The sequence below is a fragment of the Peromyscus maniculatus genome, chromosome 7, assembly GCF_049852395.1.
Source record: "Peromyscus maniculatus bairdii isolate BWxNUB_F1_BW_parent chromosome 7, HU_Pman_BW_mat_3.1, whole genome shotgun sequence".
NCBI lineage: Eukaryota > Metazoa > Chordata > Mammalia > Rodentia > Cricetidae > Peromyscus > Peromyscus maniculatus.
This window is the reverse complement of record NC_134858.1, coordinates 106,423,575-106,444,150: the sequence shown is the minus strand read 5'-3', so window position 1 is coordinate 106,444,150 and position 20,576 is coordinate 106,423,575. Positions and strand designations below refer to the sequence as shown.

Genomic DNA, 20,576 nt, shown 5'->3' with positions numbered 1-20,576 from the left:
AAAAGTAAATCCTCTTTAAAACAAAAAATAAAGTGCATTGAGAATGTTAGAACTGGGACTGTGATACTCAATACTCAGGAAGCTAAAAGTTCAAGGCCAAACTGAACTACAGAGTGAATTCAATCAAGGCCGACCTGGGCAATTTAAAAAGGTCCTGTCTCAAAAAGTAGCTGAAGATTTGGTTCCAGTACAGTGCCAAACATACTGAAGTCCCTGCATTCAATCCCCACTACCACACATATACAAGTAATGAATCTGAATATGTATACATGCCTATCATACCAGTTATTTGTGAAGCTAGGCAAGAGGATTGTCAGTTCAAATCCATCCTGAGCTATATAGAAGGTCTCAGGCTAGTCTGTGCTACAGAATGGGACCCTGTCTCAAAGAACAAAACAAAAAGAGTGAAAAAAGAACCTGGGACAGCCAGGCATTGGTGGCGCATACCTTTAATCCCGGCACTCGGGAGGCAGAGCCAGGAGGATCTCTGAGTTCTAGGCCAGCCTGGTCTACAGAGCAAGATCCAGAATGGGCACCAAAACTACACAGAGAAACCCTGTCTCAAAAAAACAAAAACAAAAAACAGGGCTGGAGAGATGGCTCAGTGGTTAAGAGCACTCACTGGCTCCTCTTCCAGAGGACCTGAGTTCAATTCCCAGCACTCACATGGTGGCTCACAACCATCTGTAATGAGATCTGATATCCTCTTCTGGCATATAAAGATGTACATGCAGATAGAGCACTCACATACATAAAATAAATAAATAAATATTAAAAAAAAAAAGAGCAGGGTGGTGGTGGTGGTGGTGGTGGCGGCGGCGGCGGCGGCGGCGGCGGCGGCGGCGGCAGCAGCAGCACACGCCTTTAATCCCAGCACTCGGGAGGCAGAGGCAGGCGGATCTTTGTGAGTTCGAGACCAGCCTGGTCTACAGAGTGAGGTCCAAGAAAGGCGCAAAGCTACACAGAGAAACCCTGTCTCGGAAAACAAAAACAACCCCCCCACACCCCCCAAAAAAAGAGCCTGGGATATAGCTCAGTGGCAGAGTAGTACTTCTCTAGTATACACAAAGTCCTGGGCTCCATCTCTAGTACCACAGAATGAAAGACTTTAAAATGTTTTCAATTGCAAAACAGTACCATTAATCTTGTTATTTATGGAAAAAGAAAGCCATTGGTGACATTAGTTTAGAACCTACGTTAGAGGGTGGCAGCTTCTCTCTTCTTTTTTTAGTGTTTTCTCCTACACCATTTATGGTAGTTTTAAGGAAGTAGGACATGTCCCCAGAACCAATAGAGAGGGAGAACCTCACTTTTATAAAAATGAGAAATCTGTTGTTTGGGGAACTACATTGGAATAGAGGACATTTGAGCAAAGATTAATTTTACCAGAAGTATCTGACTTCGTTTGATCAGTTTGTCATTTTAGCAGACAAATGAAAGCAGCACTTTTGCTAGAATTGCTAAAATGGAAGTTTTTGAACCTGGTTAAGTAACCACAGGGCCCACTGGCTTCTCAGAAGGTCTATGACCTAATGCTGCTGCTTCCCTCGAGTTTCCAGAGCAAACAGTGCCCTGCAGTCTTGTCAGAGGTCCAGAGGTCAGGGTCCTCCCAGAGCTCGCGCAATTCTTTCAACTGCTGAATCAGGAGATTTGGTGGGCACAGGGCAAGGCTAGAAGCAGTTACAGGGTGGAGTGTGTGTGTGTGTGTATGTGTGTAGGGGAAGTGTTTGACTGCTTGGAAAAATACTGCAGTGGTAATGGGCAGTATTCTGATTGTCTCTGAAGACGGGGTGGAAAAGGAGTTTCCTTTGAGTGAGAACGCTGCCTGGTGTCTGAGGAAGAATGCTCCCACCCAGGATCAGCCATGTTGGGAGGTTAGAACTTCCCTGTCCTGGCAGCCCAAGTCATTAACTAAGAGGGAAAACAGTGGGTGAGGGAGGGTGAGTCACCACCCAGCCCGAGGGAAGAGGTTGAAACCTTAAAGTTCCTGGGCTCCCATCCCTTAGGGGAGACTGGTTCAGCATACTGGTCTTGTAAGGGGAAGGAGAGAGTGGAAAACCTATTCTCCAGTCTGAATGAGAGATCTCTGAGAAGAGCAGACTTTCCAGTTAAGTAGCTTTGGAGGGCTGTAGAACATGTTAAAAACATACTTAAAACATTAGAACATGTTTTAAAAATTATTTTAAAAAGTCTCCTTTAATCCCAGTGCTCAGGAGCAGGAGCCTGTGAGTCTGAGGCTGGCTTGATCTATAGAATGAGTTCTAGGACAGCCAGGGCTACAGAAAGTGCTTTTTAAAAAAAGTGTGTATATTTTTGTGTGTACTAGGCATAATGGTACATGTCCATAATCCAGGATTTAGGAAATGGGCAGACAAGTCCATCAGGGTTTGAGAACAAAAGAAACAGAAGCAGACCGCACCATGGACGCAGTGGTTCTCACCTGTAATCCCAGCATTTGGTGGAGTTCAGGAGGAGGGTGTTACAGGCCAACCAGACACGTGGCAGTCAATAATCTAGCACTCAGGAGACAGAACCAGAATTGCTGGGAGTTGGGGGTCACCTTGGGCTACATAGTCTTAAAACAAGAAGGGCTGGGAATATGGCTCAGTGGTGAGAACACTGTGTAGTAGGTATGAGGCTTTAGGTTTAGTCCCTGCCTAAATGCATACACACATTTCTTTAGAACCAGGGGAGATTTTTTTAGTTGGTTCAGGTGTAGGAAGGCCCTTAAAGCCACCAGTTAGGCACACATACCAGGGTGGCAATAACTTCTGGCCCACACTGCAGATTACTTGATACTGCCCACAAATCTCTGGGTTCATGGTCCCAAGAAAAAGCTGAACTTGGTTACTGCCGAGTCCCTAGGAGGCTGTGATAAGAAACAGCTCCAGGTGTGTCTTGAGATAATAAAGGGGTGGGACCTGAGGAACAGCCGGTCTTTCAGATACGTCCTATTCTAGGCCTAAATGTGGAAGTGCACCCCAGTGCTAAGTACTACATCTCCATACTAAACAGTACAGTGTAAACTCTGCATGTGTTGTCACCCCCCGCCCCCAATAGTCCAGGTTGGTCTCAAATCTTCCTCCCCACTGTGGGTACACTCACCACCTTTCTTCACTCTGAATCCATCAACACCCAGCAGAACTTAAAAGCCCTGGGTAGCAGTATAGAAAGACAGCAGAGAAACTGGAAACATTCTCCAAGGCTGCGGTAGCTGTGCGAAACAGACTCATGTGGGTCTTAACGCTTGGGCAAAGATCTAGACTCTAGAGGTTTTTTTCATTTTTGGTTTTTCTCCCAGAGCTGAGGGCCGAACCCAGGGTCTTTTCACTTGCGCTCTCTACCATTGAGCTAAATCCCCAACCCCTGATTTGAGTCTTAAGGTAACAAGGGGCACATGGTCATTTCCGAATCCAACAAAACTCAGAAAGGAGAAGTTGACTCTTGGTGTTAGGGCGGCCCTAACCATTAGACAGCCCTAGCCTGCTGCCTTCCTCTTTCTGGAGTAAGGACTCCGCTGTAACAGGGACTCGGCACCACCCTTAAGCATGTCCGGGTCGAGGGAGAAAGAAAAGCACAAGATGCAGTCAAAAGGGAAGTTGAGACTCGGGGACTAAGTCCTTATCCCTGACAATGAGGTTATAAAAAAAAGGCGACATTGACAAAGGACACATACAGTTCTTGACATTCAGCTCTTTATTAGTGGTGAAAATCACCTTTGTTTAGGCAGAAAGGCAGCGGGGATGGACAAGACCAGCGCCCATCCGAGGGGATTTCCCGGGAAATCAGGTGTTTCTCCATGCATGTTTAGAGATAACACCATCATGGAAGAACTCCCCCCAGAGTGCAGCCAGTGATCACCAAACCCGGATGCCAGGAACACCTTAGGAGCTGCTGGGCTGCTGGGCCAGCAGGGCTTCTATGTCAGGTTCGATGTCGATGGTGCGAAAGCGGCGGCTGTACCTGCGCACTGGAACACCGTCGCGGCCCACCAGGAACTTCTCGAAGTTCCAGGCAATGTCGTTGCGGCACACCGGAGACCAGATGATGGACTTGGGGTCGGTCATGAGCACAGTGGGCTCGTCACTGGGTGCTGGCAAGGACTCCCGCAGGAAAGTAAAGAGCGGGTGGGCCTTCTCACCGTTCACCTCGCACTTCTCGAACAATGTAAAGTTGGGTTCGAACCCCCCACCGGGTCGGACATACTTGAGGGAATCCAGAATCTCTTCGTTCTTGCCATTCTCCTAGGGGGAACAAAGGCATTTATGGCTTAGGATGTCAGAAAACATGGACCTTCTAACTGCAAAGCAGGAGTTTCCCATTGAGTCACCAGGAAGTTGCCCTCCTTACATAACCCCCAGGACAGGCCTGAATTCCAGCTGCTACCAGCCCCAGAGGGAAAGTGAGCGCGTGTCCCGCCTCTGGGAGCCTGGGGCCCATGTCCCCCCGACCCTGCCCGCACACCTGATGTCCGAACTGATTGCACGGGAAACCGAGCACCATCAGGCCACGAGGCCCGAGGCGTTTCTGCAGATCGTTCATCTCGGTGTAGTCCCGGGTCGTTGTGCCTCAGAGGGACGCGACATTCTCGATGAGCAGCACCTTGCCCCTCAGGGAGCCCAGGCTCACAGGCTCCCCGCCCGCCAGCGGGCGCGCGGAAAAGGCATACACGGTGGCCTGAGCCGCCGCGGAGAGCCGAGCTGCACACATACTGCAAGAGTGGCGGAACTCAAAACAGAATCCAGACTAGCGCGGTCTGAGCCCAGCACCTCCCTTTAACTGGTTGATGCTGAGGTCACGTGGCACCTGCTTTTTCCGGCCCACAGCCCGCTCTAGGTCCCAGGGTTCCGCCTCATCCGGCCTCTACCCTCCCCCAGCTAAGGACAGGCCAGAGGGTGCGGCCGGGCTGAAGCGCCTGGCAGCCTTGGGCATGTCTGGTCTAGCTCAGGCAATGTATCACTAATTTTGAGGCAGCCGCCTAGGCTCCCGCCAAGGCCGGGAGCCTCCAGCTCTGGCTGACTTCTCGACGGTTTCTTAATTAGTCTAGGGTCCCACCTAGGAAGCTGGCCGCTGTATCAGCAGCTGAAGCAGCGCATGCACAGCTCCTCCCTTAGATTGTGCAACTTTACCCTTCCAGTCATGAGGTGGTACAGGGTTGGGCTTTTTTTTTTTTTTTTTAAAATGTGCATTGGTGTTTCGCCTGCATGTATGTCTGTGTGAGGGTGTTGGATCCTGGAGTTACAGACAGTTCTGAGCTGCCATGTGGGTGCTAGGAATCAAGCCTGAGTTCTCTAGAAGAGCAGTCAGTGCTCTTAAGACTGCTGAGCCATTTCTCACCCAAAAGTTGTACAGCTTTAAAACCAGAAAAAGCTGGCCTGGAACTCAGAAATCCACCTGCTTCTGCCTCCCAAATGCAGGGATTAAAGGCATGTGTAGTGCTTTTTGTGGGGGGTAAAGGGACCTGGAGACAGGGTTTCTCTGTCACCTTGGCTGCCTTGGAACTCGATCTGTAGACCAGGCTGGCCTTGAATCAGACTCCTGCCTCTGCCTCCTGTGTGCTGGGACTAAAGAACTAAGGCGTGTACCATGAGGCCTGGCTTTGTGGTGTTTGCTTTCAAGACAGTGTTTTTCTATGTAATCTTGTCCTGGAGCTAGCCCTGTAGCCCAGGTTGATGTTGAACTCGCAGAGATCTATCTGCCTGCCTCTGCTTCCCAAGTGCTGGGATTAAAGGTGTGTACCATCACTGCCCGGCTGTGTCGTGTTTTTACTAGCACTGAAGACTGGCTGTCAGGGTGAGTTCTTGTGGCTGTTTCAGAGAGTAAACTGGAGGCTAGACAAGAGAGGCATTCAGTTCCAAGGCAGTCCTTCTCAGTACCCTGCAAAAGAGCACTCTTAACATCAGTGCCTCTGGTGGTCCTATTTTTCTGCCCCCAGGTCCCTCCTTCATCTCACTACGGGGCATTCCACTCCAGTTTAGATTCGAATGTGTACAGGATAGTCATTTTATGTTCTTGGGAGGAGCCAGGCTAGTGAGTGTGAGAATGGAAGGCGCTGGTGTGACGCAAGGAATCCTCCAGGGAGAGGTGGCCAGTGAGGCTGTCTTCCCATCTTCCTGTCCCCAGCCCAGTTGAAAGCAAAACACACACCAGGATACAGGAAGTTTAGAAAACTGCCTTTATTCTATTAGTTGGAAAAATTAACTGGTACAGAAAAAAAGTTTAGTCAGCTGGAGAGAAGAGAAAACCTCCCTTGCCACCCTTAAGAACCGGTGGCTCCTCTGGAGGCACCTTGGATACAGTGTGGATAAAGGAGCACTGTGACTTAGAGAGAGCCAGACCCTGCAGTCCAGGTGAGAAAGGCCATGCCACCTCCAAGGAGTAACTGCCTCAGGCGTGAAACCAAAGTCCTATTTACTTAGTCCAGTCTGGAAAGGGGTACTGGGATGACATATAGGGTTGAATAGGGAAGATATGGCCATATTTTATTAGAGAGAGTGAAAAAATGGGAATTTAAAAAATGAAATTTCCATCTGACTTTATTTCCAAATACACTTTCTTAAAAAAAAAAAAAAAAAAAAGAAAAGAAAAGAAAAAAAAACAACAATACACTTTCTGTGGGAATGACAAATATCAGTATTAGGAAATCCAATTATACAAAAAATACTACATCTAGTCTGGGGTAGATATATTTATTTTTGGTAACATACATTAAGTGGCACTAATTACACAGTAACTATAAGGTAACTAACATGAGACCACAGAACTGTAACTCTGCCACAGCTGCGTGGACTTGGGCCTTTCTGGCTGAGCAAGTTTTCAAAAAACTGGATGCCTTCCCCAGAGCTCTGCCAATGGGATCTGTTAGGAGGAAAGCTCTGAAGTAGTGACTCACCAGAGTTCCTTGCAGCTGACAGATGAGAGGCAGGACATGTTAGTTATAAAGTAGTTACAGCCTAATTCACAAAAGTTACCAACTGTTTCTTTCTAGAAAGAAGCAAGAAGTTAAGAAATTCTTTGCCTTAGCGCCTGGTGTCAGGTGGAGAGCAGAGAGGGCTGTTAGAGCAGTGTCAGAAAGACCCTGGCTGGGCAGACAGGTCGGACATCATTAATAATCATGGCTGGCTTCTAAATACTGGTAGCAAGATGACTTCTGATTTGTAATCTTAGGTAAATTATAGATAAATGAAAAGGCCAGTAATCATACACTAAGATTAATAAACAGCACTTCAAAATTAACCGCATGAGGGCTGTGCTTGCACAAGGCTTCACAAAATGAGGCACCCAGATTTTTTCTTCCCACGTCTGGCTTGCAGAGCAGCTCTCGTGGCCATTTCAAAAACCTCTCTCACTCCATCTTTGGTCTTTGCTGAACACTCCATGTACCCAAAAGCGCCAATCCTGTTTGCCATATCTCTGCCTTCTTCAGGTTTTACGGGCTCCTAGTAGAGAGAGAAGAATGCTTCAGCTAAGTCTTACTCACAGAGATACACAGCATTTAAGACTGTTTTCCAACTGTTTTGATTGAGACAAGGTATCACTATGTAGCTGAGGATGACCTGCCTCAACGTCCTAAAGACCTGGAACTACAGGTACATGGCACCACTCTTGGCTGAAAAAAATTCAAGCAACCCAGATTTAAGCTGTTTTATAAAATTCTCAAACTTATATGCATACCCAGAAACTATGTCTATTAAACCTGATCTTTTTTTTTTTTAGACAGGGTTTCTCTGTGAAGCTTTGCGCCTTTCCTGGAACTCACTTGATAGCCCACGCTGGCCTCAAACTCACAGAGATCCTCCTGCCTCTGCCTCCTGAGGGCTGGGATTAAAGGCGTGCGCCACCACCGCCCAGCCTATCTACCTTTATAGAGCCCAAACACCCACAAATGGCTAGTGCCTGGCCATGACACTGAGATGAGGAGTGCGCTTCTGTGGGTTGAAGACATTAACACTCCTTTCACCAAAGAAGCTCTGACATTAGAGCACCTGGTGTCTGAAAGGTTGAGATTTATTTATAACAATGGAATTTGGACCTTCTGTCTGGACTAATAACTACCTTTAGAATTTCCTGATCCTTTGGCAACTTGGACAGGGAAAGGAGGTGTCTGCATATAAAGCAGAACTACTGCTGGGGTGGTTCCTTTCCAGGGTGGCACTTCTTAGGAGCAGGGCTAACTCCTAAGAAAAACCCCATCTCAGTGAATAAGGAGCCTTAGGAAATCTCCTTGGTCAGATCCTAGCCAGGAAGGGCTGTGTGGGCACAGAACGACTTCTGGGATTCTAAAACGGTATCGTTTGTGAGGGTTTCTTTTGGGTGATAAAGTTTAAGACTACTATAGGAAAGCTAGGTGTGGTGGTGCAGGCCTTTAATCTCAGCCCTCAGGAGGCAGAGAGGTAAGTAGGTCTCCGAGTTCCAGGCCAGCCAAGGCCACACATGTAAGACCCTGCTCACTCCAGATCCTCCTACCACCATACCATACCTGCTTCATTTTGGCTAACTCCCGTCTTGTGTGCTCATCATTCCGAAGATCCTTCTTGTTCCCAACCAGGATGATGGGCACATTGGGACAGAAATGCTTGACTTCAGGAGTCCATTTTTCTGGGATGTTTTCTGAAAGAAAAAATGTACAGAATTTGAGAATAAATTCTAATCCCATTTTGAAGACCTCCAAGAACCCTAGGTTAAACTATCAGGGCATTTTCTTTTCCACTGTTGTTTCAAAAGCACACTGGAGGCTGGCAAGATCACTTAGCAGGTAAAGGTGCTTGCCACAACTGAGACCCAAGTGTTTAGAAGACAACTGTCTCTTGCTTATTGTCTTCCAACCTTCATGTGTGTCATGGCATGTATACACACACACACACACACACACACACACAATTTGGGGCCCTAGCTGGGTGGTGGTGATACACACCTTCAATCCCAGCACTTGGGAGGTAGAGTCAGGCGGATCTCTGTGAGTTGGAGGCCAGCCTGGTCTACAGCGTGAGATCCAGGACAGGCACCAAAACTACACAGAGAAACACTGTCTCAAAAAACAAAACAAAACAAACCACAACCAAAAAAATTGGGGCCCCATATAATAATAATAATAATAAATAATAATAATAATAAATAATCCATTAATCTCAAAAATCATAGAAAGGCAAAATCAGCTGGGTAGCAGCACTCAGGTAGCAGAGGTCATCCTGGTCTACAGAGCAAGTTCTAAAAGTCAGGGCCACACAGAAAAACCCTATCTCAAAAAAACAAAACAGAGTATTGCTAAGCTTTTAGGGGGTTAGGACCCAAATCAGAGCTCTGGATTCTGTCCCACAGAGAGAGGTTCACCACAGGCCATATCTGTCCTTGCTGGTAGAAAGGCCACAGCTGCCAAGGCCATGTTCTCTTTCTACCTTGCTCTTATTCCTGGGATGGTTTGAATTAAGAACAGCCCCCACAGACTCATGAGTTTGAGTGTTTGGCCGATAGGGAGCGGCACCACAGGAGGTGTGGCCTTGTTGGCGTAGTGCATCCTGGGGGGAGGTGAGCTTTTATATGCTCAAGCTAGGCCTAGTATGGCAGTCTCCTGATGCTGCCTACAGACCGCCATGATTCCTTCCTGCCATGATAATAACAATGGACTAAACCTCTGAAACTGTAAGCCAGGCCCAATTAAATGTTTTCTTTTAAAAGAGTTGCCATGGTCAATGTGTGGTGACGAGGCACACCTTTAACCTCGGCACTCAGGAGATAGAGGCAGGTGGATCTCTGTGAGAGGCCAGCCTGGTCTACAAATTGAGTTCCAGGATAGTCAGAGCTGTCTCAAAAAAACCCAAAAGAAAAAAAAAAAAAAAAAAAGAGGCAGGCAGCCAATTTTGGTCCTAGATATACTACCACTGCATAAGAGACCTTTTCCATTCAGTTCTCATGTGTGCGTTGGTCTGTGTGGAGGCTGTCACTGTGTCACTGTGTGTCGAGATCAGAGGACAACTTGCAGGTGGCTGCTTCTATCATTTTGAAGTCCCAGGGATTGAACTCAGGTCCTCAGACTGGGGGCAAGCACTTCTACCCTCTGTGCAGTCTCACCAGGCCCGAATTACACATTTAAACCCAACACTGCACCTAGAAGGATGCCAGGGCCCTTTCTAAGCATGTGGGAGACCCTGAGATTTCATGTTAGCAGTGTGGAACCCTTTCGAAACCCTACCACTCATTACTATTCCTCCGTTACTAGTGTGCACCCGCGTGGGCACACGCGTGCTCCACAGTACATCTGTGGAGGTCAGACAATAATCTGCAAGAGTCATTCCTCTCTTATTGTGAAGGTGCTGGGGACCAAATTCAGGTCATCAGGTTTGGTGACAGATGACCCTTTACTTATTGAGCCACCTCACTGGCCCCCACCATGTGAACACACACAGGTCAAGAGAGACCTAGAATGAAATGAAACCCACAGGCTCACGCTCCAATCGCAAGGCTCCAGAACCTTGAGTACCATAATTCCTTTCCTGTATTTGTTTCTTTCTTTTAAAGATTTATTTATTTATTATGTACACAGAAGAGGGTGCCAGATCTCATTACAGATGGTTGTGAGCCACCATGTGGGTGCTGGGAATTGAACTCAGGACCTCTAGAAGAACAGTCAGTGCTCCTAACCTCTGAGCCATCTCTCCAGCCCCTGTATTTGTTTCTTGAGACAGGATTTCTCTGTGTAGCCCTGGGTATCCTGGAACTCACTCTGTAGACCAGGCTGGCCTCAAACTCACAGAGATCCACCTGCCTCTGCCTCCCAAGTGCCGTGCATGTGCCACCACTACCTGGAATGATTCATTTTCTGAAAGAATGTCAGAATGTATGTTTTTCAACCACTTGATATCCAAAAGGACACAAAAAACAGATCTTTCCCATCTAAACAGACAGTGACAACCAACCAGCCTGCAAGGCTACTCACCTAAACTATCAGGGCTGTCGATGGAGAAACACATCAGTATAACATCAGTGTCTGGATAGGAGAGAGGCCTCAGGCGATCGTAATCTTCCTGTCCAGCTGTGTCCCACAAAGCCAACTCCACCTGTGACAGGAAAAACAACCACAGAAGTGCAATGTTATTATTACTACCCATTTTTCAAAAAAGGGTCACTCACTATATATATTCCAACAGAAGACTGTCCAAAATAGTAAAAACAGCTATTCATCTTTCTGAGAATCAAATCCAAATACAGGGTATTTAAACAGTATTATTTTATCAAAATAGCAAATTTATGAACAGAACAATGGTGCTACAATTCAAACTGTCCAGTTAATAAAATACTGTAGTTTATAAAACCCTGCACAAAGAACTAAGGACAACTCCAGTTGAGAGCTGGAGAAGCAAGCAGCCTTCCCCAGAAAAGAGCACACCAACTAGTTATCAATTCCGATGGTCAGCTCTGAAAAACAAAGTTAACATTATACAGACTGGCCGGGCGGTGGTGGCGCACGCCTTTAATTCTAGCACTTGGGAGGCAGAGGCAGGCAGATCTCTCTGAGTTCGAGGCCAACGTGGGCTACAGAGTTAAGTTCCAAGAAAGGCGCAAAGCTACACAGAGAAACCCTGTCTCAAAAAAAAAAAAAAAAAAAAAAAAAAAAAAAAAAAAAAATTATACAGACTGAATACATCGTACTTATATGATTAGAAATACACATGCATGCACAATGAAAAGAGGTCATGAATTTGAAGAGAAAGAAGGGGTATATGGGAGGGTTTAGAGCAGCAAGTCTCAACCTGGGGGTCAACTGACCCTTTCACAGGGGTCATGCATTAGATATTTTACATATCAGATATTTACATTATGTTTCATAACTAGCAAAATTATAGTTATGAAGTAGCAACAAAATTTTATGGTCCAACACAGTGAGGAACTGTTAAGGGTCACAGCATTAGGAAGGTTTAGAAGGTGGAAAAGGAAGGGAGAAATAATATAATTATAATTTCAAAAAACTAAAGGAAATAGTTTTTACAAAAGTATTTAATAGATCCACATTATGCTATGAAAGAAGACACTCAAGAAAGTAAATCAATCTTTGAGTAATTTTTCTCATTCAGTCACTCTGAACCACAGTACCTATGGATACACTTTTTCAGATCAAACTCCCTTATTTCAGAGGCTTCTTCTTGAATAAAGAACTCTCCTGTCTTTCCTGAGTAAGTCTTGTTCAAGGTTAACAGGACAGGAAAGGTAATTATGGACCATTACTCAAAGATTTTAGTAAAAAGTGCTCATTTGTATTTCTTTTTTTTTTATAAAGTGCTAAAAGAGAATCCAAGGCCTCATGCATGCTAGGCAAAAAAAACTCTACCAACTAAAGAGAACATATGGTTGGCCCCCAAAACTATCTTTTTAGTGGACAGTTATAAAAAAAACACAGTACCTGACAGTTACTTTATACAAATAGAATGCTGTAACAAAATCAGTAACATTCACTAGGCCTTTGAGAAATGAGCTTCAAAAGTACTAACCTAACCATACTTTCTTCAAATCAGTGAATATATTATATTATACTAATCCCAGACAAGAAGGGTATTATATGACAGCAGTCAGTCAAAAAAATCTCAGCAAATTTCCACCTAGTTTATCACAAATGGGGAACTATATGTGACACCTGCCAAAAACCAGTTTTCTTGGCCAGGTGGTGGTAACTCACTCCTTATATCCCAGCCCTCAGGAGGCAGAGGCAGGCCTGCGAGTTTGGGGCCAGCCTGGTCTACAGTGCAAGTTCCAGGATGGTCAGGCTACACAGAGAAACCCAGTCTCAAGACACAAACAACAAACAAAATCAGCCTACTTATCAGATTCACAGAAAAACTTGCTTCCAAGCATCCATGCAGATTGAGGTAGCAATATGCTGCTGCAATGGTGGTCATCCTCAAAGAATATACTGGTTCTCACAGTCCCCACAGCACTGGGCCTCAGGCATGTTAGGCAAGTACTCTACCATTGAGCTACATAACCAGTCTTCCATGTGCATGTATTTTTTTTTTCTGAGATGTCTCACTAAGTTGTCAAGCTGGCCTTGACTGAAGGCCTTTGTCCCAACCTCCTGACAACTACAGGCCCGTACCACCAGGATTATTTCATTTTAGGTGGCAAGGTTTTACTATGCAGCCCACTCTGGCCTCTAACTTGCAATCTACCTGCCTCATGCTGGGATTATGTGTGTGTGTGCCACGTGCTAGATTGGAAAACCTTTATATTTTGTTTTGCTGTAGACGTAAGTTCTCATATACTTCAAGCTAGCCTCAAACTTGTTATTAGCTGAGAAGGACCTTAAACTTCTGATTTTCCTGACTCTACCTGCTGAGAACGAGGATTAGACACAAATGTGTGCCACCACATTTGGTTTATGTGGTGCTGGAGGTTGAACAGAAGGTATTCATATATCAGCTGAGCTGTATCCCCAGTTCCATTTACTCACCTATTTATGTATTTTTGTATTTATTCATTTATTTATTTAATGAGCAACCTCTTACTCTCTAGCTGAGGTGGATACTCATTTTTGCCAGGCAGTGGTGGCCTTTAATCCCAGCACTTGGGAGGCAGAGGAATGAGGATCTCTCTGAGTTCGAGGCCAGCTTGGTCTACAGAGTAAGTTCCAGGACAGGCACCAAAACTACACAGAGAAACCCTGTCTTGAAAAGCCAGAAAAAAAAAAAAAACAAAACAAACAAAAAACAAAACAAAACCCCACTTCATTTTTATATTATGTGTGTGTATGTATGTATGTATGTATGTATGTATATATATATATATATATATATATATATATATATACACACACACACACATACATACATATATGCCTGACACCAATGTGGGTGCTAGTAACTGAACTCAGGTCCTCTGAAAGAACATTTATTTCCTTCCTTCCTTTTTTAGATTGTGTTTCTCTGTGTAGCACTGGCTGTCCTGGAACTCACTCTGTAGGCTGGCCTCGAACTCACAGAGATCCACCTGCCTCTGCCTACCAAGTGCTGGATTAAAGATGTGTGCCACCACCACCTGCCCAAGAGCATTTAACTTTGTCATCTTCCAGTCCCCCTGGATTTGGAACTTACACTGTAGGGTTTCAGACATGAAATTACCATGCCCAGCTTGTATTCTCTGTATTCTAATCTAACACACTGCACTAGTTGGGTATTACTGCACATACCTGTACAATTATCTCAGGCAGTGGGCTGAGGAAGGACATTCCTCAATATATGAGACCCCATTTCAGAAATAAACAAGATGGAGACTAGCAAATCAGGGATTCAAGGCCAGCCCTGGTTCAACAGTGATATAGAAACCAGCCTGTGCTATATGAAATTGTCTCACAAACCAACTACTAATAAATCAACCAACCCAAATCCCAAAAGAAAGGTGGCAGGGAAAAATGGATTTCTGTTTCTAACATTTTTGCTACAGTGTGTACAAAAAAGCCTAATTCGATTAAATAGGCACCTAACATACAAAAACATCAGTTATTATGGAACTTGAACTCACCTGCTTTCCATCCACTTCGATATCTGCCACATAGTTTTCAAACACTGTGGGCACATAAACCTCTGGGAATTGGTCCTTGCTGAAGACTATGAGCAAGCATGTCTTACCACAAGCTCCATCACCAACAATCACCAGTTTCTTCCTGATGGCAGCCATCGCTTAAACATAAAACAAAAGGTATTAGCTAAAATGTGTAAGAACTGGTAAGCAGCCATAGATTATGACACATTTTATTGGCTGTGGGGGTAGGAAGGGGGTACTGTTAGTGTTTCCAAATTAAAAATTCTAGAACAGGGGCTGGAGAGATGGTTCAGTGGTTAAAAGCACTGTTATTCCCACAGGACCTAGGTTCAATTCTCAGTACCCACATGACAACTCACAGCTGTCTGTAACTCCAGTTCCAGATGATCCAACACCTTTACACAGACATGCATGCAGGCAAAAAAACAAAACAAAACAAACCAACAAATAAAAATAAATCAATTAAAAAAAATTCTGGAACAATGTTCTATTTGGCACCCAAAAGCTACACACCAAACACTTTTTTCTTTCTTTCTTTTTCTTTTTTTTTTTTTTTAATATTTATTTGTTATGTATAATAGCCAGAAGAGGGCACCAGATCTCATTATAGATGATTGTGAGCCACCACGTGGTTGCTGGGAATTGAACTCAGGACCTCTGGAAGAGCAGTCAGTGCTCTTAACCTCTGACCCATCTCTCCAACCCACCAAACACTTCTTAACATTGAAAAATTAACGGTCATCCCATAAGATGAGGAATGAAGTAGAGATTTGTTCTTGTTACTTCTATCCAAAACCATTAGGTAAGAATTTTTAAGGAATCTACTGAAAAAAAAAAAAAATATCAGAGCTTGGAACGGTAACTTGTGCCTATAATTTTGGCACTGAGGAGCTGAGGATGTAGGGGTACTATGAGTGAGGACTGGACTATAGTATGAGACTCTGTCTTAAATAAAAACAAAACACATACAAATTATCAGGATGAATAATGTAGGATATGGGCTGGACATGGTAACAGGCAGACCTACGAGATTTTGAGGCCAGTCTCGTGTACACAGTAAGTAAGTTCAGGCCAGCCAGAGCTACATAGTAAGACCCATACAAAACAAAAAACCAAACCAACCAAAAATAAATAAACAAAACAAAACAATCCACCAATCAATCAAGGGGCTGGTTCAGTAAAATGCTTGTTCCTCAAGCGAAAGGATCTGAGTTCAGATCACTAGCATAGAAAGCCTGTCAAGAGAGAACAATTGTATTTTTATACACTAGCAATGAACAATCTGGAAAATGAACAATTTTACAGCTTGGCATGGTAGCTCATGCCTGTCATCCCAGCACTTGGAAGGCCCAGGCAGGAGGCTAACTTCCAGCATAAGGCCATAAGGTCTACCTAGTCTGTTCCAGGCCAGTATAAGCTGTAGTATATGTTATCTCAAAAATAAATTTTGCAAATCATAGTGGGACATGACTTTCTTTTTCTGTTTTTTTTTTGTTTGTTTGTTTGTTTTTTGAGACAAGGTTTCTCTGTGCAGTTTTGGTGCCTGTCCTGAATCTCACTCTGCAGATCAGGCTGGCCTCGAACTCAGAGAGATCCCATGGCTCTGCCTTCCTAGTGCTGGGATTAAAGGTGTGACCACTTTGGTCTACAGAGCGAGTTCTACAACAACCAAGACAGGGAAACCCTATCTCAAAATAATAATAATAACAATAATAATAATAATAATAAATAATAATGCCTGTATTCTCAGCACTTGTAGAAGGACTACCCCAAATTTGAGCCTGATCTACATTTATCAAAATCTAGTTAGGACTATACTCAATTATACTTGGAATTTCGCGCCTCTTAAAATAAAATTTGGGCAGCACGATGATGTAAGGCACAAGGTGCTGCTGCTGGGCTGTAGAGGGCACAGTGGTTAAGAGAACTGGCTGTTCCTTCTAAGGACCTGGGTATCAGTGCCAGAGGATCTGACACCATGTTCTGGAGAAGGGTGCTTGCTGACAAGCACGATGACCTGAGTTCAATGCCCAGAACACACACACACACACACACACACACACACACACACACACACACACACACACACACACACACACACACAAAAGCTACCCTGTTACTACCACAGGGCTCCAATCACATCTTTGCCCACAGGCCTTCAGGGTATTCTCAATGCCAAATACCTGGCATTTAAGCTCTTCTAAAATTATAACACAAACCATTTCTCTTTCCATCTTTTTTTTTCTTTGAAAAAATTTAAAAACATTGACTCATTCATTTGTTGAAGGGAAGGCGAACATGTCAGAGAACAGGTGGTGGGTGGTCAGAGAGCAACTTCCAGGAACTTTCTTTGCTACCATGTGGTTTCCAGGGATCAAACTCAGGTTATCACTTAGAGACAACTGCCTTTACCTCCTGAGCCATCTTGCCAGCCAAGTCTCCCGCCGTTTTAAACCACACACCTTCATCTACTTACTAGCTAGCCCTCAACATTCCTAACTCCCCCAGGGCAGACTGAAAACCCCTTTCCTTTCCCAGGAAGAAGGACCCTGCTTGCCGATTTGATTGTTCCAAATGCCCATTTCTGTCCCCAACCCACCCTTTCCCCAATCACGTGTTGCCTCCAAGTGCAGCCTTGGGACTCTCTTAGAGCTTATATCATAAAGCCATGGCTTAGCTGGGCATAGTAGTCATGAATGATTTCAATCACAGCACTAGAAAGGCAGAAGCAGGTGGATCTCTGAGTTTGAGGACAGTGTGGTCTACACAGTGAGACCCTGCTCAAAAAACAAAACAAAACAACAATAACAACAAAACCCACCCTCTCTGACCAACCCTACGTGAAGGAGGCAGAAGTCATCTTTTCTTGGGCTTGACTTACACTCATTCCTGAAGTCTAAGTTCTTTCTCTCAGGATAAAGAGCACACATACCACCGGGCGGTGGTGGCGCATGCCTTTAATCCCAGCACTCAGGAGGCAGAGCCAGGCGGATCTTTGTGAGTTCAAGGCCAGCCTGGTCTACAGAGCAAGATCCAGGAAAGGCTCAAAGCTACACAAGAGAAACCCTGTCTCGAAAAACAAACAAACAAACAAAAAAGAGCACATATACCTATCCACCTGCACCTCTTCTTACTTTTCATTGCATCCAGCATGTCATGAACACGATCAATGATATCATACATACAGAAGGAACAAACTCACAAAAAGGACATGCTTTAAAAAAACACTGATAAAGTAGCTGGCTCGTTTATAATTATCATCAGTTTTCTCTCAAGGCAATGACTCTTCTGTTGTTGAGATGGGGTCTCATTTAACACCAAGATTGGCCTGAAACTCAGTATGTAGTAGAAGCCGGCACAGGTCTCACTGCCTCTACTTCTCAAGTGCTAGGATTAAAGTATGTACCACCACGCCTGTATTTGTAGTGGCTGTTTCTCATAGGACTCTGAATACATTAAATTTTTTAACAAAAGAAAACAAAATTGTGAGACAAGAAAGAATCAGAAAACAGTTGGGTAGTGGTGGCACATGGCTTTAATCACAGCACTCAGGAGGCAGAGGCAGGTAGATCTCTGTAAGTTCGAGGCCAGCCTGGGCTACAGAGTGACTTCCAGGAAAGGCGCAAAGCTACACAGAGAAAAAACAAAAACAAAAACAATAATGCAAAGATGTGTTGCATTTGTTTAACTCTGTCAAGCTGTGTTACTTTGTCTACCTGAAACACCTGATTGGTCTAATAAAGGGCTGAACAGCCAATAGCTAGGCAGGAGAGAGAAATAGGCAGGTCTGGCAGGCAGAATAAGTAGGAGGAGAAATCTAGGGAAGAGAGGAGGATGTTAGGGGCCAGCTCACTTAGTCAGCCATGGAGTAAGAAGGGAAAAAAGATATATAAAGAAAGGTAAAAAGCCCAGAGGCAAAAAACATAAGGAGAAATGGGATAATTTAGAAAAGCTGGCTATCAACAAGCCAAGCTATGGCCAAGTATTCATAGATAAGAATAAGTCTCAAAGCGTTTATTTGGGAGCTGGGTGGCAGACCCCAAAGTAAAAACAAACAAACAACTACAACAACTTACTGCTCTTGCAGAGAACCAGGGTTTGGTTCACAGCACTCACACGGCTACTCACAGCTGTCTGTAACTACAGTTCCAGGTGATACAAAGCCCTCTGCGAATACCAGGTGTATGTATACATGGTGCATACATCCATGCAGGCAAAACACCCTAACACATTAAATAAATAAATAAATAGCATGGTGGCTCACATCTAGTCTCTACACTTAGTGTAGTGAGAAAATTCAACAGGGCCATTGTACCTGGCATGAATTCCAGAGTGATGGCACCTAAGCCTTGAAGGAACCTTTTGTAAATTAAATAATAAATAGCACAGTGGCTCCCATCTATAATCTCTACACTTAGGAAGTAGAAGCAGAATTCAAGGTCTGCTTAGACTGCACAGATGCTGGTAATAAAGACTACCATTTCCCAACATCCATGCCAGGATTAGTAAGTCTGGCTAATGGGCCTTCTGTGAGGGGATAACAAGAAAGAACTACTAGATAAGTTCTGAGACTACAAGGGAATGGAACAACAGAAGTTAAAGAGTGTAAGAACATCAACCTCTAAGGATCGCTCCTCACCGCAAGTGGAGGAAAGTGAAGTACACAGAGAGGTAATCTCTCCCAGCTGCTTCGGTCCTCAGTTCTGGAAAAAAAAAAGAGAGAGAGAGAGAGAGAGAGAGAGAGAGAGAGAGAGAGAGAGAGAGAGAGAGAGACAGAGAGAGAGAGAGAGAGAGAGAGAGAGAGAGAGAGACGCAGAAGTAGGTGGATCTCTGTGAGTTTGAGGTCAGCCTGGTCTACACAGTGAGTTCCAGGACAGCCAGGACCACACAAATTAAAAACACAAAACTTACATAGGGCTGTGTGTGGCACTCCATCAACTGAGTTACATCTCTAGTCCTTTTCTCAAAAAAGCAAGGCTGTAACAGTTGACAGTGACACTGAGAAAGGATTTGCACTAAAAAAGAAGTTACACTACTCTAAAAACAAGGTGATAAATTTTAGAACTGCTAGGCAGGAACAAGGGTCACCTTTGAAGACAGAGGTCAACAGTCAAAAACGAGACCACTTAATATACCCTGGTACACTACTGCAGGTACAGAACTAAGTGAAGAGTTGGATTTAACCATAGCTTAAGTTCCACTAGATAAAATAAGAAAGGAAGAGTGTGCTGAAGGATGTAGCTCCCCAGGTAGAGAATTTGTCTAACACACAATGCCTCCAGTTCAATGCCCACCACCACAGAAACCTAGTCTGGAGGCACACATGAGATACTGTCTCAAGGGTGAAGGAGAGGTGGGAGGAGAAAAGAGAGAAAGAAAATGGGGAAAAGGTTAAAATATTGACAACAAGGAGGTGATAAACTGAAAAGGAGGGGAATGATCAATGAACTCTAAGTTCCAGTGTGGTGGAAGCATTTCAGTGTTTAAATGTTTGAATACACAATGATGGGTACAACTCTAGGGATCACATATCCTTCTGTAGTGTCTTCATTTACCAAATGAGATGACAATGTTTAAAAACAAAACAAACAAGAAAAACACTAATATATTTTAAAATGCACTGACTTGAAAACAATTTGTAGATCAAAGGGATGAGAAACAAAGTCTATCTATCTTAGCTTACTACGCTTTGTTTGGTTGGTTTTTTTCTTTTTTCTCTTCTAGTTTTTCCAGACAGGGTTTCTCTGCTTAACAACTCTGGCTGTCCTGGAACTCCTTTGTAGACACCAGGCTGGCCTCGAACTCAGAGATCCACCTGCCTCTGCCTCTGGAGTGCTGGGATTAAAGATAGGCACCTCCATCGCCTGGCTTCATTTATTTATTTTCCAGACAGGTCTCTCTATGGTCAAGGCTGTCCTGGAGCTTGATATGTAGCCCAGGCTGGCCCTGAACTCAGAGCTTCTCCTGATTCTGCCTCCCAAATTTTGGGATTAAAGGCATGCTCCACCATGCCCTGCCTGTCTGCGCACACCGCGCGCGCGTATTTTATT

The 20,576-nt window shown here is 44.5% G+C and overlaps 2 protein-coding genes across 4 annotated transcripts in view; both read right to left on the bottom strand.

The window, feature by feature from the left end:
* Positions 1 to 3,673: 3,673 nt before the first annotated feature.
* Positions 3,674 to 4,767, bottom strand: Gpx1 (glutathione peroxidase 1). The gene is made up of 2 exons (XM_006999045.4): positions 4,465 to 4,767; positions 3,674 to 4,244 (listed from the first exon to the last, which is right to left on the bottom strand). Exons 1-2 carry the CDS (start codon positions 4,708 to 4,710, stop codon positions 3,885 to 3,887), a joined length of 606 nt encoding a protein of 201 aa, XP_006999107.2. The 5' UTR covers positions 4,711 to 4,767; the 3' UTR covers positions 3,674 to 3,884.
* A 1,394-nt stretch (positions 4,768 to 6,161) lies between these two features.
* The window catches only part of Rhoa (ras homolog family member A), a 31,570-nt gene continuing 17,155 nt past the window's right edge, over positions 6,162 to 20,576 (bottom strand). For all 3 annotated transcript variants that reach the window (XM_042281652.2, XM_076577024.1, XM_076577025.1), the window contains 4 exons: positions 14,506 to 14,663; positions 10,934 to 11,054; positions 8,480 to 8,610; positions 6,162 to 7,439 (listed from right to left, as the gene is read on the bottom strand). In XM_042281652.2, the coding sequence (XP_042137586.1) occupies positions 7,266 to 7,439; positions 8,480 to 8,610; positions 10,934 to 11,054; positions 14,506 to 14,661 (582 nt within the window). In that variant the 5' untranslated portion in view covers positions 14,662 to 14,663 and the 3' untranslated portion in view covers positions 6,162 to 7,265. The remainder of the gene's footprint in view (positions 7,440 to 8,479; positions 8,611 to 10,933; positions 11,055 to 14,505; positions 14,664 to 20,576) is intronic.